We start from the raw sequence: 19344 nt of genomic DNA on the forward strand, positions 1-19344 counted from the left end.
GTGACAAAGCACTAGTGCGAAAGGGCAAAGCAACAATGCCATGGGAACAAAGTGCCGTGCAATGGGGCAAAGCCAATGATTGTGCTGTGCCCAAGGGACCCCAGCAAGAGCAGGTGTGCCCCTGGGCACCCACGGCTCTGCCTGGCACTGGCACCAGCCCTGGGCTGGAAATTCCACCTATGGCCAGGCACATCTCACCTGCCAAGCCAACGGAAGATGTGCCATTTGCCAGCGGTGAGACCGCATTGGCAGCACGTGTCCATGCGTCCCGTGTCCCCTTGTCTTAATTCCAGTGCAAACTCTTGCCCCTTCAGATCGCCGCGCTGTGCCAAAAGCCATCACAAGCCCCAACTCACCTGGTGCTCATCGCCAGCCGGCAGCTGACCCTGACAAGGGCCGTTCCCAGCGGAGCTGCCGGGGCCGAGCGTGGCTTGCTGGCTGCTCAGGCTTGTTGTCTTCCAGGGGACAGGGAAAAGGAATCAGCTGCTCTGAGATACCTTGGGGCCAGAGCCAGGTTTTTCCAATTAAAAGCCTTACACAGCTAATGACTGAGACCGGGCTGGGCTGGCAGGAGAATGCTGGTGGAGCGGGAGCCGTTCCTGGCACGGCGTGGTGATCGATGGCTGGGGCATCAGTCAGGGAAACACAGCCAATATCCTTTTATTTTTCTTTTTTTTCTTTATTGCAAAGTGATGCAGGGGGAGACCCTCACACCAGCATGTTGTTGCAGTGTCAGCAGCTTAAGGGTGCCCATCCTGCACTTGTCAGCATTAAAAAACATAATTAAGGAATCAAAGAATAATCAGGGCAATTTGGAAGTGCAGACGAAGCCCCCATGGGGCTGTGGCCATAACGGGGCAGTGGGACATGGAAGCATCCTCATGCCACTCCAGGGTCCCTCCTGTGGGAGGCAGGACTGCGAAATGAAGGGCTTGGGTTTGGCTGACCAAGGGTTAATGTCCTCGTGGGGAGCAGGGACAATCTGGGGACAGTCCCTGCCCATGACCCCTTCAGCATCCCCGGCCCTGGCTCCCACCCGGTGCTCCCTGTGGCAGCACCGCATTTCCACCTTATGCGCCTTCGTTTGCTTTTTCCTGCCTTAATGAGAACAGACTTTTCAGGGAGGGAGCGAGATAAATATTTTTTCCGCTTCCTCTTGAAGCTGGAAAAGCCTGCGAGGCCCATCTCCAGGGAGACTCTGTAAATAAGGCGGAGGGGGAGGACGGGGGGGACCACTCCATATGCTGCACCAGCTTTCGGCCCCGGCTTGCCGTCAGATGTCTAACACAACAGGAAGCAATAAAACAGTTATTACCAGCCAGTACCTTCCAGCACGGCCGCGCAGAGGAGCCTGACTTTGCTTTTGCCCTCCTCACCCAAAACCCAGCTTAATAACAGGGCTCCTCTATTAACAGGACTATTGGGGTTCCCGTATTATTAGGGCTTGCAGCAGAGATGCTGGGCTCTGCACCCAGCAGTACACAGTGCCAACCCATCGCTGCAATTTTGGCATCGAGATAACCCCACCGTGATTCCCAAGTGCCCTCACGTTTCTCTGCTGGCTGCTGTCATCTCTTGCATGGGACCGGGTGTCCCCGCTGGGGACGGCCAAGTGCGAAGAGCACCATGGCAAATGCACCCTGGCCAAGGGAGTTCCCAGCATCCAAACCCTGCTGTCATTTTTAAAACAACCCATCTAAAAACAGCAGCCCCGGCTGCCTCATCTATCGGGAAAGAAATGAGAGGGATGATGGTTCAGAGATCCTAAAGCTGTGATGCTCACCATGCGCCCTCGGCCGATAATTCCTGCCGTGTGGCAGTAACTGCCGGCCGAACCAGAGCGTGTCTTTGGGACAGACATTCAGCCTTGATTTAAAAGGCATCAGGCTGTGGAGATCCACCACCATTTTCCTGCCTGCTCTCAGCAGATAATTAGAGCTGCTCTTCCAAAAATAAATACAAATCGATTCCTATGGCCGGGCTGCTCAGGCTCCTGCCTCCAGATATCCAAACCTTTAATATCTTATCCCCTTTATTTTTTCCGTATGTGCTGTGTCTGTGCACTGACCCGTCGCCATGGTCCCCGTGAACCCCGAGCCCTGCGATCTGTTTATCTGTCGCATTTCCTGGGTACATCCTGAACTTAAAATAACCCGCGGTGCCGGGCGCGTTTCTCCCGGCGCTGGCTCTGCCTGTGTTTGTGTTTGCGGAGCTCCGTTCCTGCCGGCGTGGGAGGCTCGCTGGCATCCTGCACGCCAGGCGCTGCCTCCGCTTCATTCAGCTCCGCTCCAACCCCATCGATCTCGCTTTTTCCATTTGCAGAGCGGGGGCAAACATGTTTGCTGCCTGCGCGTTCGTGGTTCTGGGGATCCGTTGCCAGCAGACACCGGAATGGAGGGATGAGGTGCCTGGCTGGAGACCTTTAGAAAAATCTTTTTTTTTTTTTTTTTTTTTTTTTTAATAGCCCTGCAGATGTTGCCACATCGCTCTGCTCCCCCTGCACATGGGCACGCACCGACTCGGCTGCCAGGGAATTCGGCATCTCCTGCATGGGGGGGACGGTGCGGGGCTGGAGCAGGATCGGGCCCCTCGCCCCTGCCTGGGGGGGCAGGCGGGGTTTGCGCTGCAGCCGAAAATCAAGACAGATCGGCCGCATCCTGGCAGTGATTTCTCTCCCGCCTCTTCTGCCCGTGGCAAAAACTGAACTTGTGACCCAGATGTGAGCAGCCTGTTATCTCATTAACCATCCAGGCTTCCCCAGGAGCCTTTTATTACCATATCAACCTCCGCCACTCCCCGAAATTCAGCGTGGATCTCTGAGATGGGACAGAAGATTAGCAGGTTAAATGGATATAAAAAGCACAGGTTTTCCTGTAATTATTTTCCCGAGTATCTGTCGATACTAATTAAAATTGTTTCCCATAATCAAATTTAAAACAGTGAGGGAGAGCAAGGGGTCACTGAAATCCTTTTGTTTTGAGTCGCTCTGGGATAAAAGGGGCTTTCAAACCAAATTAGCAAAAAATCCCCTCCCGTGTTTTAAAGGCAGGGACCCAGCAAGGGCCAGGCTGCGAGGTCCTTCGGGGCTGCCCTCTGAACCAGGCCGAAAATGGGGTGCTGGGGCTCAGGGTGGGTGCTGGGGTGGGTCTATAGGGTGTGCATCTAGAGGGCTGTGGGTCTATAGGGCATGCATCTATGGGGGTGTAGGTCTATAGGGGTGTCCAGGGGTTGCAGTGGATCTGCCCACCCGCAGCAGTGGTGTGACGCGGTACCCGCCCGCACGGCGCGGACGGAGGAGCATCAGGGTCCGTGCAGAGATGCTGCTCCATCCACCGTTTGCCACTGCGGGTGCCGCGGTCACACCGGTGCCGCGGGCAGACACCGTGTCCCTTCTCGCAGCTGACTCAGCCCCAGTCCGTGCACGTGCTGCCATAGCTGCCTCCAGGGACTTCGGCATTTGGGGAACAGCATTTCGGAGCTGCCGCCGCTCCACGGTGCAGAGGGCGCCTGCCTTGCTGCCGTTTCTCTCCTCTCCCAACTGTAAGGAGAACTGAACCAGGCTCTGAGCAAACACAGCCCCAAAAGGTCACTCAGTGACACCTGAGAAACAGGTGATGGGCCAGGTAGAGTGAGACCAGTTGGATGTACCCCAAATCCCATGCATGATGCGACAGCAAGGGCAGCATTTATCCTGCCCACAGCAAACCCCGCACAGGGTAAGCTGAATCACAGCTCTTGCCCAAAACTGGGGCTCCTGCTTCCTATAACTGACCTGGTGAGTTATTTTTTCAGAGGGGAAGCAGGTTTGGGCTCAGTGCTACCAGCTACCAGTCCTGCCCGAGCCCTTTCCCTCCAGCAAGTCTCTAGAAAGCAGCTCCGAAAACTTGGCCGAGGTGCAGGCCAGCCCTGGGACCCAGAGCCGTCCCCAGCTCGGGCTTCCCCTGCCTCCGGTCAGAGGGTTTTGGCAGCCAAAGCTGCGCTCTCGGGAGCAGCGGCTGTTTGCTCTCTGGGACACCCAGATGACATCGGGGCGGGGGATGGCAGGAGATGCGGGTCTGTGCAACAGCAGTAAGAGTTGCTGGAATCTGCAAAACAGCGAGATTAGAAGAGAAAACAACAGCCCACATCTAACACCCGCTCTCCCCAGGAGGGATTTTGAGGCAAATCGGTGAATTTGTTAGTTTTCATTTTGCATGGAAGGAGGCGACGGCTCTGCCCGAGGGACAAAACCCAGCAGCTCCAGGGCCACAGGTCCAATAAGACCTGGGCATCCCGGGGGGCTGCAAAACCTCCGGCACAACCTCTGCTCTTTGGCCTCTCACAGCGGGGACACAGCTCCCCCCAAACCCCCTCTGCAGAAGGAAGCTGGGCTAAAACACAAAGTCAGAGCCTGCAAAGCAGCTGGGGCTTTCAGGGTCCCCTGGCACTGGAAAAGCAAGAAAAAAAAAAAAAGAGGATGAGGAAGGGAGGGATCACGCAAATGCCAGGCAGATTTACGCCATTCAACCTGAGTGCCTGTATCGACAGCCTCGTGGGGATATACAGAATATCTCTGGTTTTGGAGGCTGCCCGGGCTCAGGTCCCTCTCTGGTCCCTCCTTCGCTGGGAGCCCGGCCCGCGGGACACCCGTGTTCACCGGCAGCCGGGACAACGGCTCTGGCACGTGGGGACGGAGGTCTTGCCCTTCCCGGCACTGCGAGACACCACTGCCTTTAGCTGCTGTAACGGGTTTCTAAAATTAGCTGCACGCTCTGCCCTTGGATTTGAGCAGGACATTTCTCAGTTGTTTAATACTAAAAGTCAAAAAAAAAAAAAAAAAAAGGAAGCAAAGCACAAAAGCAACCCGGTCAATGCATGTCTAAGTTTATTTTATCACTTGTCCCGCAGAGCTCAACATCTATTTTAAGTCATTTATGAACAGTACAAGTGTGAATAGCTGCAGAAGTTTTGCAATTCCAAGACACCACACACAGCTTCTAAAAAAAGCAAATTTAACCTTCCAAACAAAGCCTCAACAAGCATCCCAGCCTTCCCCGGATCATGTTTCTGAGCTACTGATTTCAGACAGCAAAAGCTCGTGTCCTCCACATCCGAAGTCGATCAGTGTATGAAGAAGTCCCCAGCACACGGCAGCATCACCCCCGAGTCCCCGCTGGCATCTCGCCCCGCGGTGCCTCCCTTCCGGACCGGCTCGCTTTACCCCCGCGCCAAGCGGGACAGGTGCAGGTTGGTCCCTTGGGGTTTATCCCTCCTTTCACTTTATGAGTATTTTACATTTTGCCATGGGCCACAGCTCCTATAAATAAACTGGGGCCACCCGTGGCAGATGTGAAGCCTATCACTGCCTGCACGCTCGGTCAGGGGCTCTGGCTTCCCGGCAGCGTGAATGTGAACAGATCTGAATCTGCAATGAAATATTAATTGGAAGCAACACTATTCTCCTGTCTTTGGAGGGGAATTTTAATTGAGGACCATGCTAACAAGCTAGTATCTTCCTGCACCATGCGGTCACAGTGAGCCAAGGCAGGGATGGGGGGTGCCGGGACTGGCTCTTTTTAATCAGAGCTTCTGCTGTCACCTCTGTCTCCCCAAATCAACCCAAATCATCACCCAGCAAACCCGCCACCAGCAATTCATCCATTTGACTTGTGGTTTCCTGCAAGGATCAGATGTTGAGCAGATCAACTATGGGGCAAGTAAAGCCCCATCCGAAGCAGGTACTGCCTGGGATTCGGTGAAGCCATCGCACCCAGAAGGGCAACCACCGCTTGGCAGAACCATCTCAGCGAGGAGAGCGTCCCTGGGAGATCAGTCCTGATCAACACCTCCCTTCACGCTCATTAAGTCTGACCTAGCTGGGCTGTTTTCAAGCCCAGGGCTCCAGCTCAAGCAGAGCATCTGCTGGTGCTCAGCAGTCGGGGAACAGGAGCTGCAGAAGGTCCCCAGAAGCCCTTCAGATGGAGCCCGGAGCTGAGCAACAGCTTCGTGGGACTCCAGAGGCAGCGAGAACGCGACGCGCTGAACAACCCCAATGTTGAGGACGGCTGGTTTTTATCTGCCGCTGTCTCGCTTGCTCTGGCAGAGCCCGGCAGGACTGCTTGCCTTCTCGCAATTCAATAAACTGGAGCAAAATAGGAATTCTCAAATATCACGACATTTGAAAATGCAATTCAGGAGGTTGGTTCTCCCCCATTTCTGGTTAAATTTAGTCCACTCAGTGTTGCACTGGATTTGAAATAGGATGGAAAGAGAGATCACGTCTAAGAGGAGTACCTCTTGTCTTGCATTTTCCATGTATTTTGGTAAAAACTGAGCTCCCTGGGACATCAGGAGGACATGGGCATCACTGCAGCCTCCTCCAGGGAGGGAGGGAGGGCTGGAAATGCTGTGTCCTGCAAAACAACTCTCCATTAGCTGAGGCTTTTGATTTTCAAGGGTGGGAGCGGGGGATGATCATTGCCTCCATCCTACGAAGCAGCAAGCGAAGCGATAGCAAAAGTGGTTGGCAGGGAGCGATGGGACAAATCCTGATGCGGGACGAAAGGGGAGCCAGCGCCAGCGGGGTCGTGTCCAGCCGTCACTGCCACATGTCACCCGCGTCCCCGTTCTCGTGGAACTTGTGGACGTGGTCGGCGTACCTGGGGAAAAGGCAAAGCCATGTTAACTCACAGCAAGGTCCGAAGCGCTCCGGTGGCCGAGGTGGAAAGGATTTGGAAAACACCTGACTGAAGAGAGGCGGTTGCCTTGCTCCGTGCACCTTTCCCACCCCCCATCCTCATGGGATTAATGATTTAAAACCCAATTAACCACCCTCATTTCCAGGACAGAGGTGCATCAAGCAGCGTCCAAAACAACTGCCGCAAACCACCGCGCTCCATCCACCGAACCGAGGCGGATGATGCTCGCGAGCCCGGGCTGACCCAGCCTGTCCTCACACCCACTTCTTGGCGCAGTACGCAGCGCAGTCCCGTCCCACGCTCTCGCTCCAGGCCGTTTTGTAGAGCACCTGCAAAACAAGAAATGCAATCAGCTCTGCTTTCCTCGGCCTGCCCCCACGGCAGCTTGTGTCACCGCTGTGCCATCCCGTCCCCGCGGCCAACAGCAAAATCCCTGCCTGCGTTCTGCAGGCACCCGTGGCTTTTGTGCATCAAGCAGAGACCTAAAGCCATGCTCTGGGTGAAACCTGTTTCACAGCCCTGTGTTACCAGCGTGTGTTTCAGGGGTTGCCCTCAGGAAGGTCAGGATGACCTTTCCCAGGGGTTATTTTTGCCGGTCCGGCGCTGCCGCAGCTGCGGTGGTTTGGGGCAAGGTGGGCGCGCTCAAGGCTGCACACGGATGGAGACGTGGTTTTGGCACAGGCTTCAGGAGGGTCTTTGTTCAGCTCCTTTTTCCCTTTGTGCCACTGGGTTTCCATGTCAAAGCTGTGGCACAAGGAGTCGGGACCTTTTAGGAAAAGGGAGAAACCCCCCATCCCAGGCTGGTGCATCAAAGCCTTGGGGATTTGTGAGCCGTTGTTATCTTGGCACCTGGGAAATACTCTAATTCCACAAACAGCCTTCAGCTGGCCTCCAAATTAGGGTTAATTGCAATCCCAACAGGCAGAGGGCAGTGGGTGGGAAGGGGTGAAGGTTGCACTGTTTCTCAGGATTAGTGACAAAGACTTTGATCGCAGCCGGGGATGGAGGAGCCGGGTTTGGCCAGTCCCCAGTCCGACACATGGTGTGTGCCCAGCCCAGGCAGCGCTGGGTGCTGCATTTCAGGCCCTTTTGTGTCTAGATGAAGTAAGATCATTCCAGCCATGTAATATTTATGAATTTCAGGATTTTTTATTTTTTGTTAGAGCTTTAAAGTTTAATGATGTTTAACTTTTTATTTTCTTTGCTCCTTTCCTCACCAAAATAACACAAAGTCGGTTTTACTTTGAGAAGAGGATGGAAATATTGTTCTGATTCCTCTTTCATCTTGTTTCATCGTTTAATTATTGATGATTTTTTTTTTTTTTCTTTCCCCTGAAATGATAAATAAACTCCCAGAAACTGTGCAAGCACATAGGAGGAGTTTGCACCATGACACGTATGTGTCCCTGCTGAGCCGTGCTGCTCGCGCCCCCGGCCGCCCCGCGCCTCCGGAGCTGGTGACGAGCCAGTATGGCTGCAATGCACTCGCTTGGCACGATATCTTAAAAATGCAAAGATCCCCTCTGGATGGGATGCTTGCTGACATTTATTGAGGCACCCATCCCCCTGTGGCCCCCGTGCTTACCAGAAAGACGAGGCAGTGCAGGAACAGGGTGTAGAAGAAGGCAACGGTACGAGCTGTCTTGTTGGACAGGATGAGCCGTCCCTGCAGCAAGAGCAGAACAGAAAATCCCATTTTAAGGGGGGGGTCAGTGGAAACCAGCCCTCCCCACACACAGGCTCGGAGAGACCCTGTCCCAGGGGTCCTGTTTGTGCTGGACCCTACGCAAACACGCGAGACGGGACGCTTTGCCACCCATCTGTGCCCATCTCCGAGCAGCCACTCTTCAAGGTGACTACCACAAGCGCCTATGCTCTCAGCCCGAAATTCCCCAAATCAAGGTGAATTCAGGGCTGTGAACTGCGGGGTTCCCCCCACTGAAAACTCTCTCAGGGGGTTGTTCTGAGCCCCTTTACCCCAGTTTTCTCCACCAGCTCTGCCCGCTCCCCCTGCGCCAGCCCTGACTCAGTGCCTGCAGCTCAGCGCCGCTGCGGAGAGAAACACCGGCAGTAATTAAGTCTCACGGATTTTTTAATTTGTGAACTCAAAGAACTTGCGATTTGCAGTGTTCCCTCGGCGGGGCGGCTGAGCAGACGCTGTGCCGTGTCCCCGAAAGCTGGCTCTGCCACACAGCCCTGCCTGCACCCCAGCCCTGCTGCGGGACCCCCGCGAATGATGCCGAGGACAATTTCGTAGCCAGACGCTGCAGCCTCTCAAGCGCCCTGGCACTTTTTGGGCTATTGATTTGAGGGGAGCTGCGTGCTGGACCTCCAGCTGCTCTCCCCAGTAAGAGCCTTTCCTGCTGCGTGGGGGAGGCTTGTTCCTGGAGCTGGTGGTCCGGGCAGGTCCCCAGGGTCCCACAGCTTGCCCTGCTGCCCTGCCTACTTGTCACAGATATCTGCATTTAAGGGAAGGTCGAGGTGGAGGAGCATCGATGGCCCTTGGGAAGGCACACGGCACCGCTCGGGCTAAAGCAAAGCCCCTCCAGAGCAGGGGCTGCCAGATGGACATTGCCCTGGGGGATTTTGGAGAGCAGCTGCAAACAAAATTCTTCGAGCATCTTCAAAACCTCACCAGTGCCCTGGTCTGCAGGTTTACCCATTTCTCTGGCTCTGCAAAGTCTATCCTGAAAGATTTACCCTTCACCTTTGCCAGCCCTGTGCCAGCCCACTGTGGTTCTTAGGGACATGGTTTAGTGCTACAGTTACTTATGGTTGGACTCTATGATCCTGAGGGTCTCTTCCAACCTAAATTCTATGATTCTATGATTCTGTGATGTCTGAGCTCAGTGGGTCCCAGAAACCCTGTAGGGCTGGGCTGTGTCCTGCTCCAACCCCTCATTTTGGAGAGGCCACTGAACAGCGGCCAGACCCTGATAATGTCTGAGCCCATCTGGCCCAGGACACTGGGGTCCTGATGGGAAAATCTTCATGTGCATCCCTTCAAAAGACCCAAAGTCAGGAGTAACCACAGCCTAGAAAAGCAACTTAGAAGGATGGATCCCACCTTCCTACAGAGCAACTTTTTATTCCTGCTGTACAAGCTAGGGATTCATTACGGACATAAGCACATTCCCCAAACCACCACGCAGGCTTTCCAAAGCTGGCATTAAAACCCACAGATCTCCCACCAAACCAATTCTGGGCTGAAATCTTCTTTGCTATGCATGGCCATGGCGGAGGCTGCTGTAACAAACAAGATTATGTTCTTAAATATTCCCAAGGAATAACTCCCCTAAGTCAGTTTTTTTGTAAATGCCTTTCATTAATTCTCCGTGGTGCTGGCACGCCACCCAATCCATATTCATGTTGGCATTTGCTTGGTTTTTATGCAAATGACGACTTTGCCTTTATTACAAGATATTTCTGTATTCTGCGGCTGTTGCAGACCAGTGGTCCCACATCAACCTCTGTTCTGCTGGCTACTCAGGGGTTAACTCAGCCCAAACCTGAGCCTGCTGCCAATGTCACAGATTAAAATATGAGTCTGATCTTCTGAATAACGACATTTTTAGCTCAGAAAGCAGCATTCATCCCTAAGAGACGGCAGCCAAAGCCTGCGGTGGCAGCAGTAGCGAGGACCCTCTGCTGCCGCAGGCACGGGCAGCTCCCCGATATTGTCCCCGATGCTTTTTTGGAAGGAAGACAGCGGTTCATGGCGATCCTCTGAGACGCACTGTCCCCAAGCTCCTGGGCCATGCCCTGACACTGGCCTGGGCTGTGGCATTGCTCGCTGGGCTGGGGCTGGGTCACCCGCTCCGGCCAGGAGCCCCTGGGATGCTGTGGGATGGAGCGGGGGAAAGGGGAAGGGACGGGCAAGGGAGGAAAGTGATTTCTCCTAAAGCCAGCCCCAGCGTGGCCCCGGCACGGCGCTGTGCTGAAAACCTCCGGGGGCGGCCCACTCACCATGCTCAGCGTGGCTTTATCCCAGGGACTGAGGCTCAGGTACTTGCGCTGGCGTTCCTGCAAGTAAACGGTACCAGAAGGTGATTTTGAGGCTCAAAGGGCTGATTTAGGGTTTGCAAATCAGGGAAGGAGCTCTGTGCCCCGGGATGCTCCCGCTCCCCATATACACTCAGGCATAGGGAACATCACATGGGCACAATGACTTATTTTATTTTTTATTTTTCGTTTTTAAATTTTAAGTGAAAGGCACTTGAGCGCGTTTTGTGCTTTCAGAGTGCTGTCCCTGGATTTCATCTGGGTGACAAAATAATTTCCCCGAGAGGTTTCACTTTCTGGCTGCTCCCTGCCTTTCACAAACCCAGACCACCCTGCTGCAAGCAAAACCAAAACCGAGCAAATGCAGCCTCCTCACGGACTGTAGCATGCTGCGAAAGCTTCTCCTACCTTCCTGCTGAAGGAGGAGAAGGGGTCCAGGCGCTCTTCGTACTGGGAGGAGTAGCGCTGCTCCGTGTCGTCCCTGCTGCCGCCCTGCGGAGCAAAGGGAGGGTGAGAAACGGGGGACGGCGGTGCTGCCGGTACCTGTCCCCCCGTGCAAGTGGTACATGGACACCCAGCACAGGGCCAGAAACCCCCTCGAGCTGCTCATTTGGAAGAAATGAGCCCCAAAGGATGGAGTGGCACAGCCCAGGGCTGACCCACAGGGCTGACATGACCCGTCACCTTCAAAAAGGAGCGGCACTACAGGGGCTATTTAACAAAGTCTTTTCTTCCACAGGGACTACACCCATGTCCCCCTCTTTTTTGCCCTTTCTATGAGATAATAGTCATCTGTGTCACCCCAGAGATCTCATCTGGAAATGTCTGGGATAATGCAAATCCCGGCCTGAATTCCTCTGCTGCTGGGTCAGGTAGGAGGGAGAGAGTGGTTTAGGAGGAGGAAACACAGTGTTCCAAAGAGATGGACCCAATTTGAAATCACTGTGTCTCCGCAACCACAAACTGCCCATGAACGAAACTCTTACCACTTGAAGTGGCAGGGCATAGGGTTTCAAATGACTACCGCCAAATGCCTCATTAAACCATTTGTAAATTTTCATGTAATTGTAAGATGTTGCCCTTGTGAAATACATTGCTTTGAAATCGGGTCCATCTTTTCGGAACACCCTGTAACTGTTTAAACCTACAGCTGTTATTAGCTGGGCACGGGGCAAGGAAAATGAAGGAAACTCCTTGAAAGGAGTGAAAGATTTAGGTCAGTTCAGACAGGCTGGGTTTTAAACTCCTCCTGGGACAGAGGTTCCCCTCGTGCAGCACCACCTTGGCGGCAAGCCCTGAGGATGCTCCTGCATCCTGCACATCCCTGCTCCTCCTTTCTCCAACACTACCTCTGCAGGACACGAGAAGTGCAGATTCCACATTGTTTCTACCCAAAATCAGCCTGGAAATGGCACGTGCCGTCACCAGGCGCAGTCACAGTCCGGTGCGAGCCCCAGAGACAGACACGAGCCCCCCTGTCCCCAGCACCGTGTCTTCTCCAGCTCGGCCCCACCAGCACGGTGATGCTGACATTTACCTGGGTCTTTCTGGACCCGTTCCTACGTGCTGCTGCTCGTCCAGCCCGCTGGTCCCGTTTCACGGCGGGTAAACCCCGCGGCACACAGACCTTTAGCAAATATGCCCTTACACACCGCAATCCGATCCCCGGGTCACCGCGCGGCCAGGAGCCAGCGATGAGACCAGCTCCCGATTTAGGGGCGATGAATTCACTACGGCCTGGCCTTATTGAATGATCTTTGATGATTATTTTTAACGTGTCACATGCCCGATTAAGGGGTGAATTATGCAATCCCCCGTGCTGCTGCGTCGAAGGCTTTTGCTCTTTAGGTCATGTGAATGGCATTCAGGGGTTGCCTTGTGGCAGCAGACAAACATGGATATGATCTTCCGCAGGAGAAACGGGCAAAAATGTCAGGGGGGCCAACCCAGTGTCATCACCGAGACATAAATAAAAGGACCAAATAAGGTCCTTCACGGCTGCAGGAGTTTCCCATCCCCAAACGCTATTAAAATCTCCATCAACAGAACAGATTCAGTCCAGCCAGCAGCTGGAGGATGGCAGGGCAGGCAGGGCAAGGAGCCGGTGTTTCAACCCGTGTCCCTCCCCAGTTATTGTCACTTTGCAGTGACCAGGAAAGCTCAAGGTCACGATAGCCCAGCTCTGACTGAGGAAGCGGCTGCAGTTTAAAGCTCCCCAGGCATCACCCTGACCCACTTGCAAAAGCCCCAGGGATTTCCAGGGATGAAACCTCCCAGGGACACGGCAGGAGCAGAGCAGGTTCCAGAGAGGTCTCCAGCCTCCTCCTGGTGTTACTGGGTTTACTGGGAAGGTTTTGGGCTTGTTTCTGCTCTTTTGGGGCCCTGGTCCAGGAGAGCAGGAAGCAAAGCAGCTCTCTCTGCTGGCCACAAGAAATTCAGGGTGGCAGGGAATGCGCATAGGTATGACAAGATGAATTATTTTTCAGGCTCTGACTGCAGGGATTTATTGCAGGAGGTCCCGATTTAACCGCTTGCTGCCTGGTCGGGCAGGAGCATCCGCAACTTGCCTGCTGGAGCATCGCACTGCCGGCAGTGAGCATCAAAAGGGTTTGTAGCAGCTTTTTCAGGGAGGAAATTTGAGCTTCTGGCATTAAAGATGCCAGACACCCCTCAGCACAGTTCAAATCGACCATTGCTCCTCTAGGCAGAGCACTGGCCCCAATTACCTCCCATTTTCCAACTTTCATGCAAGGTGCATGCGAGTAACGTGCAGTTTCCCCATTGCTCTTGTACACGGAGGGCAACGGTCTGTGTTTGGGGTCTGTTTGTCCATATGAACCCAGCTGGAGGACAGACAGACAGCCAGCCACTCACCCGGCCGGGGTAGCTCTGGAGGAACTTGATCTTCTCATAGAGCTTGATGTTGTCAGCTCTCAGGTTGTCCAGCTCGCTCTGCAGAGCCTGCACCGTGTGCTGCATCATGCGGTTCTCCTGCACGGGGGCACAGGGGCCATTAGCAGCAAGGATGGGGGCAGCTGGGGTTCAGTACCCTCTCAGTAATTAAAAATACCCCGGCTTTAAATTAAAATTGCTCCCAAATTAAAACTGTTGCAGCTGCCGCTGAACAGGACCCCCAGAACTGAACCATTAACGAACCCGACCCCTCCATGGCTGGATATGGGCTGGGGCAGCCGCGATGGCTGTGGGTGGCTCTGGGCTGAGACCCGGCCCCCACGGGAGATGCAAAACCAACCTCCTGGCTCTGAAGAGGTCGTTTTGAGCTGTACTTCAATTTGCAGAGCTATTAGGTTTTTACTCTAAACCACATTCCCTGTGTGCACCCAAACGCTGCGCCAGACGGCCAAGCACACCCGCACGGCGATGGGGATTTAGATCTGTCCTTGAACTGGAGCAGCGCCGATGGGCTGGGGCAGGCTTTGGTCCTGCTAACAGCAGAATATATTACATTCTTCTCTTGTTTGCAGTGGCGCTGATATTAAACTCCCTGTAGGACACTAAAGCAGCCAGCTCCAGGCTGCAGGTCCTGCAGCCGCCCTCCCCACCCAGCGTACCCCCTCCAGCTCCTGGTTCCTGGCCCGGAAACGTTCCCTCTGGCTGGAGATGATGGAGAGGAGCGAGTCCACCTGCCCCTCGGGGAACGACGTGCCGGGGGACGGCGAGTGACCTGCGGACAAGGCTCGGCATGAGACACAGAATCATAGAATGTCTTCAGTTGGAAGGGACCCACAAGGATCGCCGAGTCCAACTCCTGCCCCCGCACAGGACACCCCACAGTTCACCCCGTGTGTCTGAGGACGTTGTCCAGTCTCTTCTTGAACACTGTCAGGTTGGGGCCGTGACACCTCCCTGGGGAGCCTGTTCCAGTGTCCAGCACCTCTGGGTGAAGAACCTTTTCCTCATGTCCAGCTGCCCCTCCCCTGGCACATGTTCCTGCCATTACGACCCGGCAGACGCCCACCACCCACCCCGAAGCCAGCGGAGCTGCTGGAGGTCCCCCGGCCAACACCGTGGGAACGTGGGGCACCCAGGCAGAGAAACTCCCATGCACAGCTATTACAACATGGACTCGTTTTTAATGCTTTTTTTTTTTTTTTTCATTTTATGGAGCTTATCCTGGGAATGGACAGGTTCACTCCCCAGGGACAACCAATTGCATTATTTGGGGCAACCCATGGCTGCCTTCCCATGACCCCAGTCCTCCCAGTCCCTGCCAGACCCTTCTCTGTAGCTTCTGCAGCAGCCATAGCCCTAAGAACAGACCTGGTGCCACAGCCATCCCCTCCATCCACGTACGCTTCTCCCTCCTTTCCCTCCTCACAAAACAGTAAGCCCCATTTTGTACTTTCTCCTCTTGCAGCCACCCCAGCAAAGCAGAGGCTGATCGCCCACAGCCATCACCAGCTTGCTGTGCCCAGGAACCCCACTTTTGGGTGCCTCACGCGGCTGCTCCCCACGATTGGGGTGTGCAGGTGCTGGGGGGGCTGCAGCCATCCCTCCCCGCGTCGGTGGCCGAGGAGCAAAAGGTCCCCAGGGCCATGACTCAACCGGCTGCACAGAGGAGCTATTCATAGCGCAGGATGGGTGGCTGCAGGTTGTTTGGCTTGGTGGGACTGTTGCTGTGGTATTGTTTATCGTGTGTTTTCAAAACCTTTCAAAACAGAAAACAACAACAAAAAAACCTAAAAAGGAAAGGAAGTGGGTTTTCTTCCAGAGGAGCCAAGTGTTGTTATTTGTTTGATTCATTTTCTCTTCCAGACCTCGGCGCAGGAGCCAACGTAAAGGAAATATTTAGCTGGTTGGCTGTGGAGGGGGTTTGGTGTGGGAAGGGCAGGAGTTAAGCGCAGGGTGTTTGGTTCAGTCTGGGCTCACCAGCTCAGCACGGAGCCGGGCCCGGCGCGTGCCCGCTGTGAGCGGCTGCAGGACCAGCAAACCCAGCACCAAAAACCCATCCCTGGTCCCAGGGGAGGACACGCTGAGCAGGCGACGCCTGCGCCTGCTTAGGAGCATCCTCATGCCACTGTCCCCAGAGAGGTGACCACCCTGCCCACGCCACCGGGATGTCCCTGCCAGCACCTCAGGGCACAGCCCCTCCTCTCACCGTAGAACAGCGCCGTGGCCTCCTTGATGGGCTCAGGTATCTTCTCCAGGCTGGGGACGGCCGCACCCTGAACAGCCAAAGCAAAAGCAATTGTTTCCCCCCTGTCTGAAGGTGCCTGGTCAAGCAAACCCCTCCTGGGTCCTGCTGCTGCCCTGGCACCCACAGCCTTGTCGGAAGCATCGCTGCCAAAAAGGCACTCTGCAAGGATTTGCCTGAGACAACATGGAGAAGCTGGTGTTCAGCACTCAAATCCCACCCTTTTACTGGGAAGGAGAAGGGCTGCATGGTCCCTAGATGCCACCGCCATCACCCACCCCGTGCCACCACCATCCCATTGCATAGGCACGATGCAACTCTCTGCTGGGTGCGTCACGAGAAAGAAAAAGGAGCGAAAAAAATAATTAAAAGAAAAAAAAAAAAGAGGAGGTAATAATAAGACAACCCCCAGCTGCCATCGGCTCCTCCATCAGTGACGATCAACCCCTGGGGCCACTTTGAGTGCTCCCCGCCCGCTGCTGGGCGTTACCTCCGCGTCCGGGCGATGCACGGCGGACAGGGCTTGGATGGTGCTGAGGTCGTGCTCCAGCTTGGCCACGAGCTCCTTTTGGCCGGCCAGCGTGGACACGGCCTCCGTCAGCTGGATCTGCAGCTCCGCACAGCGCACTGGAAAACAGAGACGGGGCCGTCACCCAGGGGTGGCCCAAACCCTGAATTTTGGGCCAAGGGGGCACCAAAATGCAAGAAATCCCCACCTGGAGCACTAAAGCCAACTCACATGCAGCAACCCTGTTTTTTCCTTATTTCTGGGACCCTGCCAGCAACTCCTGCTCTGCTCCAGGGAGAAGTGACCAGGGGTCCAGCCCAGCTGGGTGATGTCCCAGGGCGGGCAGCTGTCCCCAGGCAGGACCAGTGTCACATCCCAGTGCTGGCGGCAACGCGAGGCGTCCGCTGCTTGCACCGGCACGGCTGCTTCAAATGCATCAGCAAAATTTTTTTGGTGACCGAGGAGTACCTGGCAGCACCTTGTTTGGGCAGAGTGGGGGGGACCTGCAGAGAGATGCGCCCCCAAACTGATCCCCGGGTCTGGTTTGCACAGAAAAGGTGTGACGGACGTGGGCTCTGGGCCACAGGTCTGGGACAGGCATGTACTGGGCGGACGGCTGCTGTGGGGGGTTGGATTGGGGTGGGGGACATCTCCCAGGAGGGGCTCAGGTGGGACCAATCCTGCCCCCCGGTGCTGGGAGAGGCTGCGCAGCCCCCGGCATCCCCTCTCAGCCAATTTTCAACAAACGAGCCTTCTTTCCAGTTGCCCTCCCCAGAGCAAAACCCACGCCCTAAACCACAACAGGCGCTTGCTGGAATGCTCCAGGAGCAAAACAAAAGCCTCTCGTTCCCCTCGTATAACCCCGGCCCAGATGTGAAGCAACAGAGAGACGCGCCGGGGCCAAAATGCAGCTACAGCGAGCGGCACAGGACCAGCACCGCGGGGCGAGCTCTCTCCTCGGTTTGCAAATCCATCCTGAAACACAGAGCGTCAGCAAGAGCCACGTCCTGCAGCAGAAATCTACTTGTTTCACCTTTTCTCCCCCATTGCCAGCAACGTCTGGGCCTCTGCCGGGCTGAAAAATCCTGCTCAGCTCAAGGTTCAGCCCCTGCGTTTTGCAGCTCCCTGCTGCAGGGATGCAGGATACATCCCTCTGTGCCTGGATTTCCAGGTGGGTGAAAGCTCAGGTCCCAGCTGCTCCAGTCCCTCCCTGATAATTCCCGTTGTAATTACTCCCTTGAATTCCAGACAGCTGGAAGGCAAAAAAAATCCTCATTTATCAACAGCCAGGGAGCAAGAAGTGCAAAGTTCTGCCTGGGAAGCAGCCGTGCGGGGGGATGCGAGGGCAGCCCGTTGTGCCCGTGGGGTCTCCTGCCCGCTCGGAAGACTGCAGACGAGAGGTGCAGAGCGAGTGCAGCTCCATTCCGGCTCCCCCAGCCCTGCTGGGCTGGGAGCTGCCCCACACGCCCCAAAGGTGGCTGCGGATTGGGATCATGCACGGGGCTCGATGCCCTGCAGAGCCTGGCCAGGAGGGTTGGACTCCGAGCAGCAGCAATGAGGGCTCAAACCAAGTCATGCCCGAAGCCAACGCTGCTTTCCCATGAAGCAGGGGCTTTGCTGCTGCAAATTCTCCCCTTTTTGTCAGAACTGCAATTCCTATGTTATTCATAAGGGAAGAAGCCTGCCTGCAGGGAAAGGGAGGTGACACGTGCTTCAGACACAATGCATGGATTTATTTTCTTTCCTCTGCCTATTTGCATTTTATAGGCCCCAAATAAAAGGCTCAGGAGAGCCAGGAGCAGTTGCGATAAGGAGCAGTCCCACTGGAGGTCAGTGTTTCTCAAGAAATGGGGAATCACTGCCTGCTCCTGAAACATGGGTGGCCTGATGCAAAAATATTTGCACTAACAAGATTTGGAAAGAAGAAAACCTCTTCCCTACGGTTAATTATTTAATTGGCTGTCTCTTTAAATTGCATTAAAATGTAATTGGGAAGCTATTACTAGCCAAACGGGCTGTGGGGCCCAGCTCTGCACAAGGCAGCCCTGGTCACCGTGCAAAGGGCCGGGTGCTGCTGCCGGCTGCGCCGTGGCCAGGACACGTCCCCCGCCTCCCGTCCTGCCCAAAAAACCTCTGCAGAACCGAGCTTGGGCATCCTGCTGAAGGAGATCTGAGCCCCGCATCCCAGCTCCCGAGTTTCTCTCTTAAATGACTTTTTAAATTTTTGCTTTTGAGTTACCTGGGCTGAGTTTTTCACAGGAGAAAAAGGGCCAGCAAAGGAACACATCTCCCAGTTTTAAAGAAAGCCACATTATTTCTCCATTGGGTTTTACCGCCTCAGCGCTGGCCAGTCTTCTACAAACGGTCCACGAAAACCATGCCTAACACTGAAAGCGACCCAAGTGCACGGAGCTTCTCTCTCATCTCCCCTTCAGTATCTCTTTCCGCAGTTGTTTTTTGGTGGGTTTCTTCTTTCTTTTTTTAATCATAACTTTCTTTTTTCAAAGCGGCAGCGGCCACCCGCGAGCTCATCACTTCTCTGCCAGCGACCCCTCGCCCCCAGCAGCGGGTGGACGCCCTCCCAGGCAGGTCAGTTCAAGCCTTGAGATCCAGCAAAAGAAAATCTGCCTTTGTCTCCTCCGAGCCGCTGTGCTGGAGAGCCCTCCGCCCTGACCCTTCAGATGTGCAAATACCTCAAAAGCCGCGGAAGGTGGAGAGGTGCTGCGGAAGATAATGGGAGAAAGAAGGTGAACCCCGGGGGAAATTTGGATTTTAAACCAAGAATTTTAAACTCAAGTATCTTTAGCCTCAAACTCTGCCGTTCCTGATTTTTGAGGCAAAGGAGAAATGGGCCTGACATTGCCATCACCTTATGGAGAAAAGTGATGAAATGCAGCAACCGAGCAACGGAACGCTGGCAGAATTCACCTGCCCTGCCTGGTCCCACACCGCAGAGCTGCTCGGCACAGGCAGGGCTGGTTTTATCTTGTCGGCTCCAGCTG

The 19344-nt window shown here is 54.8% G+C and overlaps 1 protein-coding gene across 1 annotated transcript in view; it reads right to left on the reverse strand.

Annotated features, from left to right (window-relative positions):
* Positions 1 to 4847: 4847 nt before the first annotated feature.
* The window catches only part of CUX1 (cut like homeobox 1), a 263475-nt gene continuing 248978 nt past the window's right edge, over positions 4848 to 19344 (reverse strand). Inside the window, exons 15-23 of the mRNA XM_065647494.1 lie at positions 16325 to 16461; positions 15799 to 15865; positions 14252 to 14364; positions 13554 to 13670; positions 11088 to 11171; positions 10644 to 10700; positions 8263 to 8343; positions 6942 to 7006; positions 4848 to 6638 (exon numbers count right to left, since the gene is read on the reverse strand). Of these exons, the coding sequence (XP_065503566.1) occupies positions 6578 to 6638; positions 6942 to 7006; positions 8263 to 8343; positions 10644 to 10700; positions 11088 to 11171; positions 13554 to 13670; positions 14252 to 14364; positions 15799 to 15865; positions 16325 to 16461 (782 nt within the window). The 3' untranslated portion in view covers positions 4848 to 6577. The remainder of the gene's footprint in view (positions 6639 to 6941; positions 7007 to 8262; positions 8344 to 10643; positions 10701 to 11087; positions 11172 to 13553; positions 13671 to 14251; positions 14365 to 15798; positions 15866 to 16324; positions 16462 to 19344) is intronic.

This window comes from Caloenas nicobarica, chromosome 17, assembly GCF_036013445.1.
Source record: "Caloenas nicobarica isolate bCalNic1 chromosome 17, bCalNic1.hap1, whole genome shotgun sequence".
Classification (NCBI taxonomy): Eukaryota; Metazoa; Chordata; class Aves; order Columbiformes; family Columbidae; genus Caloenas; species Caloenas nicobarica.